This window comes from Laccaria bicolor, genomic scaffold (assembly GCF_000143565.1).
Source record: "Laccaria bicolor S238N-H82 LACBIscaffold_24 genomic scaffold, whole genome shotgun sequence".
In the NCBI taxonomy this organism is placed as follows: Eukaryota; Fungi; Basidiomycota; class Agaricomycetes; order Agaricales; family Hydnangiaceae; genus Laccaria; species Laccaria bicolor.
Window position 1 is genome coordinate 707,457 of NW_001889895.1, and position 7,426 is coordinate 714,882.

A 7,426-nucleotide genomic window follows, 5' to 3' on the forward strand; every position below is an offset into this window, starting at 1 on the left:
GTTACAGTCAAATCTCTAAAATATCACTCAAATGTGTAGACTTTCAAGGATAATTGCATAAATATGTCAATTCTTCACTGAATTTAGCGTTCTTGGGCTCGTTTTAAAGCTAGAATATGCAGAAATAATATCTATCAAGATACATATGAGCATATTTGCCTTGTTATAACCGATTCTTTATTTTTCGGTCCTAACCAGTTAGTAACTGCAAATAACTGACCGTAACCGGTTAGTTGTGGTCTGGTTAGGTTATTTTAGGTTTCGGGACAAAGGCTAACCGGTCTCGGTCTCGGTTAGAGCCCCTGGGCACCCAATAACCGGACCTAACCAGACTTTCGAACACTACATTGGAGGGACTTGCAGACCTCATATTGGGCTCCCAAAACTTACAAGACAATGTCTTTGCAGAAACGGTCATCAACTTGGGAATCTATGCATTTGGCTTGCCAGCACTACTATATTCAAGCCCTCAGTTTTTGATTATGTACGAACAGATGATCCAGGGCATAATCGAGTACGAGGTTTGTTGTCTTGTCAATCTTTTTATTCCTTTTCTATCTCTCATTGTCTGTCATCTCACAGATGTCCTACTACCGGATGATTTATTCGACGGTTTCCGATATCCCTCCCTTTTGCCTTCGCCAGGTAACTGGGCAACTGAGATACGAGGTATACAGCTGGTTTATGACGAAAGCCAACATCGGCTTTTTAATTCCAATAACGATCATCAACCTAGGCGCCTTGGTTGCTCTCTACCAGGCTATGATAATCGCGAAAGATGGTGGCTACATGTATCATCCATCTCATCCAAGACCGATCATATATGATGATCACACACATATATCAGTCACTATGTCACGTACCAAACATAGTAGCCAGACATGACAATGACTCGTAATGAACGGGCCAGCCAGTCCCAGCCGGACTTTCCAAAACATCCCTTTACCAACGGACCAGCCGGATGCATACAAATGGCTTGCAGGCACGGCGTCTCTTGCCGTGGCAGCCACCCACGGCAGCCTTCTGGGTGTCCTGTCGGCATCACACCCTAGTTCCCCAATCTTTGTTACCTGCTTTGATGTTGTACTGTTTGCTTCTATCAGTAGTAGCTAATTGTAAACCTCCACCCTAAGCTACTTGCTCTACCACACAGCTGCTGGTCAGCAAAGCATGCTGTATATACCCCAACCTGCTCTAATGGTAAATTACCTGTGTCCATAATATTAATCAATGACATCTATTGAAATTGAATATGTCAACTCTGGTTAAGCATTTGATTGACTCCAATGGGGCGGTTATTTCAACTCCCGCAGGGCATTTGATTCACTCTGGCAGAGAATTTACAGCTGAGTATGTCAACCACCATGGGTATTTAAATTTGACTATTTTGACTCCATGAAGAATTTGATTGACTTGAGGGGTTATTATGTTTAATTGTAAATGCATTGCCAGAGTTGACATACTCAATTTCAAATGCCCTGGAGGAGTGAACCCAATGCCCCATGGGAGTCAACATATTTGATTTAAAATACCCTGTCAGAGTAAATAAAATGCCCTGGAGGAGTAAACTACATGCGGTGTGGGGGTCAACATATTTGACTCTAAATTTCATGACAGAGTGAATAAAATGCCCTGTCGGAGTGCCCTGTGAGAGAACATATTTAATTTTATATGCCCTGACAGCATGAATAAAATGCCCTGTCGGAGTGAATTAAATGGCCGCAGGGTCAACATATTTGATTTTAAATTCGCCGACGGGGTCAATAAAATGCCCCGTCGGAGTGAATAAACTGCCCCGTGGGAGTGAACATATTTAATTTTAAAAGCCCCGACAGCGTAAATAAAATGCTCCGTCGGGGTGAATTAAATCGCCGCGGGGTCAAAATATTTGATTTTAAATTCGCCGACGGGGTCAATAAAATGCTTTGTCGGAGTGAATAAACTGCCCTGCAGAAGTTAACATATTTAATTTTAAATGCCTCAATGGAGTGAATTAAATACCCCATGAAAGTCAATCAACTGTCTCCCACCCAATTCAAATTTTATATTCCCCATCAGAGTGTATTGATTGCTTTGCAGGAGTCAACATATTTAATTTTACATGCCCCAACGGAGTCAATGAAATGCCCTGCTGGAGTTGTGGGGAAAAAAAATGAGCTGTACTGTTATAGCTTCTCAATACATCTTTCCAGCATACTATAACTGTTGTAAAATAGGCTCAAGTTTACTTTGGAAAAGAATTTTGGCGCATGGTGGAGAAATGAGGTTGAATGCATGAAATATCTCACAACATGATATTGTTGACTTTTCTGTATACTTTGCTACCAAATCTCAACATCTGAGCCTTTCTTATACATAGTTAACATATGGCAGAATATATATCCCCTGCTCCGAAGCAGTTTTCTGATGGTTTGGGGGAGCTGGAGCTTGAAAGGGTGAAAATATGACTCTAAACATGAAACCACATTCTTTCTTATTTCCTTTCACTATCTAAATCTTGTTGAAATGCTCCCATACTTTCCCCAAATATAGCCTACATACTTTAGAATCAATTCAGATAGGTGGGGGAAGCAGTTGTGAGGGAAGAAAAAAAAATATAACTTGATGTATGCAAAATGGCATGTTGTGCAACTGGTTTGTATAAAGATTCATGCACCAAATAGCTCTTTCCGAGGTCTGTTCACAAAAACTTCTTCAATCACTGAGAAAACTATTCCAAATGATTCTATTCCTTTCTGGGATCCCCCCAATGTCTTTGTTTTGTTGGTGCGGTGCAGTGCGTAGTTTCAGATGGTGTGTGAATAATGCACTCCTTCCATATTAGGTTGCCACTGGCCCATATTTGCTAAGGCGGGCTGCCAGAGTTGTTCTACTTCTAAAAACTAAATGGTGCACACCTCAACTATCTGACCTCCAATTCAGTGGATCTTTCTTTTGTATTATGAGGATTTGTCATGGCTACTAGCAGGACCTTTCATCAATATTGTGCGTCGATTTCTTGACAATATATTTCTTGTTTCTGCAAATCACATATTCCAAGCCATTGCATGTTTCAGTTCACATGGATGGATGATCTGGGCACCAGCTTAAAAATGCTGTAGTGGATTGACTCCTCTATCTTGAATAAATGCTTCGCCAGAGCTGACATATTAAATTTTGAATGCCCCGTCGGAGTCAATCAAATGCCCCATGGGAGTCAACATTTTGAATTCTCAATTCCCTGTAAGTGTCAATCAAATGCTCTGCCACAGTCAATAAAGTGCTCTGCTAACTTGATGTATTCAAGATCATGCCACAGATGACCATATCATGGAGGTCATGTTTTCAATTTCAATGACAAACACCCCAACGGAGACATCCCCCGCGGCACCTTCAATTTCAATGTCAAACACCCCAATGGAGACATCCCCCACGGCGCCTTCAATCTCAACCTCAAACACCCCGACAGCAACATCCTCCGCGGTGCTTTCAATTTTAATGACAAACACCCCGATGGAGACATCCCCCACGGCACCTTCAATCTCAACCTCAAACACCCCGACAGCGACATCATCTGCAGTGCTTTCAATTTCAATGACAAACACCCCGATGGAGACATCCCCCGCGGCGCCTTCAATTTCAATGTCAAACACCCCAACGGAAACATCCCTCCCCGCTCCGGGGTCATGGGACAGCTTAGGCGCCAACCTGCATCACAGGAAGACGCCATCAACATCACACATACCTCGCTTATTCATTGCCGCCATCTCTCAGCCTCGGACACATCAAGAAGACGCCGACGCCAGCTCGGTTTCACAATGGTGGGGGCACTGTGGACTTCACCAAGATGAAGTCCGTAAGTGCAGAGAACTGAGAGGGCCGTGAAAAGTAAGTGAGTTTGACACAATCTGTCAACTAACAACTCTTTCTAGACCTCCCGCTACCCTAAACAAATTAGAGCCTTGTGTGGAAGCAAGGAACGTTGACGTCTGACCCCAACCCTTGACAGTGCAAGTACCCACAGCTCTCGAGGGTTGTAATTCTGTGAATTTGGACAACAATCTTGCTTCTATGACCACCCTCGTGCCTTCAGAACAAACACTTGATTACAACTCAGTAATCACTGACAAATCCTCTCTCCCAAATCATTCAAGCTATGCCTGGTACACGTCCCTACCCTCAAGCCACTCGGTTGCCAGGAGATGTTTCCTTGATGGGAAAATTTCCTGTGAGAATTGGACCCTACACTATGATCCTCCTGAGAAAAATCCTCCCTGTCTATGCCCTGAACCTCAACCACCGCCTCTTAAACCGTTGAACTGCCAACAAGACCCAATACGACCTTTTCCTATGAGTTCGCTAGCCCCCTCTGCTGGGGAAGAAAGCTCCAGAAACAAAACCCGACACACAAACAACTTGGCGAGTCAAGAGCTCGTCACTCCGTTAACAATGAGGAAGAAAGGAAAGGGCATGGCCATGACAGAGGAAATGGATCCTGATGCTGCCACACCTGTTAACAGCAATCCCCTGCCCACTAAAGGTCCAGTGCTTTCGGGACCTCATCCCGCGCACAGGATCAACCCTACTGAGGCCTCTTTGTTACCCGCTGCTTCCTCTAGCGTGAACTTAACGGACTGTTGGCTACCACTTTTATGATTAATCTATGACAACTGTACAAGAGCCAATGTGTATACTGCCACAGGTTTTATGAAAGGCATCTCATTAGGATTGTCCATCTATTTCATTCAATTTATCACTGGAATCTTTCATAAGATATAGGCAAGGATAATGAGATATCATGAGGATATTTCATTAAGCTCTTTGGCCCTTTCATTGCCATTTCATAGACTTTTCATTGGGATATTTCATTAGGCTCCTTCGCTTTTTCATTGCCATTTCTTAGAATTTTCATTAGGATATTTCATTAGGCTCCTTCGCTTTTTCATTGCCATTTCTTAGAATTTTCATTAGGATATTTCATTAGGCTCCTTTGCTTTTTCATTACAATTTTCATTAGGATATTTCATTAGACTCCTTCGCTTTTTCATTACCATTTCTTAGAATTTTCATTAGGATATTTCATCAGGCTCCTTCGCTTTTTCATTACCATCAATTTTCATTAGGATATTTCATTAGACTCCTTCGCTTTTTCATTACCATTTCTTAGAATTTTCATTAGGATATTTCATCAGGCTCCTTCGCTTTTTCATTACCATTTCTCATAAGGATATTTCATTGGGTATTTGGCTCTTTCATTACCATTTCTTAAACTTTTCATTGGGATATTTCATTCAGCTCCTTGACCCTTTCATTACCATTTCTTATGGTTTTCAGTAGGATATTTCATTAGGCTCCTTGGCGCTTTCATTAGATTTTCTTAGAATTTTCATTGGAATATTTCATTCAGCTCCTTGACTCTTTCATTACCATTTCATGGAATTCTCATTAGAATATTTCATTAGGCTTCTTGGTGCTTTCATTAGGATATTTCATTGAGCACCTTGACAATTTCATTACTTCTCATCAGGCTCCCTGGCACTTTCATTACCAAAACTAGATAATAATGATGATATGTATCACATGGGTTGTTGGGAGGGTGATCACATGACCAATTTCCTAAAATGGTCAAAAAACGAAAGTTGTAGCCCTACACTGTAGCTTCCTGAATCTGTTTGAATTATGTTGTGAAGTGCTCCCTTTGTGAAGATATGATGTAAAAGATTCTTCCAAGTGCTGTGTTTTTTTTGCATTTTTCTCCATGCAAACAAAACCAAATAACATGATTCCAACACATCCAGAAAGCTAAATGAAAGGGCAACAAATATTGTATCATGGGAAAAATGACCAAAAAAGGAAGGTGCATTCCCTGAAAGAGCAATTGACACTGACAGACCACAAGAGTCAGATATAGACTACCAGGTTTGCTGATAGACTACAAAAAGTTGGACATAGGCTACAAAAGTCAGACATAGACTACAAACTTTACTGATAGACTACAGAAGACTACAAAAGTTGGACTTAGACTACAAAGTTAAGGTTAGGTTAAAAGGTTATCCACACTACAAACTTTTGTAGTCTGCGCTTTTCCATTAGAAAATTTTGTAGTGTCCGCTTTTTTAGACTACAAAAGTTTGTAGTGTGTGCCTTTTTATTAGAAAAGTTTATAGTGTCTGCTATTTAGACCACACAAGTTTGTAGTGTCCACTTTTGTGTTAGAAGAGTTTGTAGTGTCCGCTTTTTTAGACCACAAAAGTTTGTAGTCTGCGTCTTTTTATTAGAAAAGTTTGTAGTGTCCACTTTTTAGACTACAAAAGTTTGTAGTGTCCGCTTTTTCATTAGAAAAGTTTGTAGTGTCCGCTTTTTGAGGCTACAAAAGCTTGTAGTTGACATATAGTTTATAGTGTCCTTGACTCTGTATAGGTTATGGGGATGAGGTGAAAGGATTGACATGATTTTACATATTGCCATTGCTGCAGCATTGGTTTTTGACATCATGTACAAGTTGTCTTTCATGTCAAGAAAGGCTATTCTATGCCTTCCTATTGATAGCTACTGTCCTATCTCAAATCATAGTTCTAGGTCCATGTGGATATGGTTTGAAGGATTAAATAACTTTACATATTGCTATGGCCACATCATTAACTTTTGACATCATACCCAATGATACAGAGTGTAACAATACACCTGTAAAAAAGCGAATTTTAGCAATTTCTCCTATAAAACCTCCTATAGTAGAAATACAGTCACATTGATCATAAGGATCGTTAGACGCAACCCGGTCTAGTCGATTAAAGTCTACATCCAAGAAATGTGCACGCCTTAGGCAGTAGGAATTGTGGTCGGTTCATGACCGAATCACTTCAATATACTCGAAGTCTAATAAAAGGCTACACTACCATGAAATAGTACACTACCGAGTGTTCTAGAGTAAAGACACCCCCGCACAGGGTGTTGGAGTTTACACCAAACCAGGGTCTCACCTTATTATGGATTAAAAGATATTAATTCTAAAGATAAATGTGCGAGTGTAGAAACTCGACGCGTACCTGATGCGAGAAGTCATTCGGTCATGTGCTACGAAGCATGATCCAAGGAGTCATGTGGAGGGACGCATCATGCGCATCACGCACATCACAAATCATGGCATCATTGACCCAAGAAAACTAGACTTCGCGAAATATTCTGAAGTCTGCCAAAAGAGAAAAACTATGAATGATTTGCCGTGCAGTCCGAAAACCCGGGCATAGTATCTAATAATAGAGAGAAAATCACTAAGCAGACCGTTCGCCTCGGCTGAGCCAATCGTGAAAACCGTTTACAGTGATTCCTGCATACGCATCAATACTGATGCGTCACATTGCCACAATAGAGAAAACACTACAAAAACTAAAAGAAGTCAGCTCAGTTGTGCCACACACAACCGGCCACTTCAAACCNTGTGTGTGGC

The 7,426-nt window shown here is 41.2% G+C and overlaps 2 protein-coding genes across 2 annotated transcripts; both read left to right on the forward strand.

Moving 5' to 3' along the window:
- Positions 1–482: 482 nt before the first annotated feature.
- LACBIDRAFT_303636 (uncharacterized protein) lies at positions 483–885 on the forward strand (the record flags this gene model as incomplete). Its single annotated transcript, XM_001884128.1, has 2 exons — positions 483–521; positions 583–885. 2 exons carry the CDS (start codon positions 483–485, stop codon positions 883–885), a joined length of 342 nt encoding a protein of 113 aa, XP_001884163.1.
- Positions 886–2,604: 1,719 nt separating this feature from the next.
- LACBIDRAFT_330017 (uncharacterized protein) lies at positions 2,605–4,635 on the forward strand (the record flags this gene model as incomplete). Its single annotated transcript, XM_001884129.1, has 7 exons — positions 2,605–2,634; positions 2,785–2,793; positions 2,923–2,985; positions 3,102–3,222; positions 3,316–3,800; positions 3,846–3,867; positions 3,989–4,635. 7 exons carry the CDS (start codon positions 2,605–2,607, stop codon positions 4,633–4,635), a joined length of 1,377 nt encoding a protein of 458 aa, XP_001884164.1.
- Between the last annotated feature and the right edge of the window lie 2,791 nt (positions 4,636–7,426).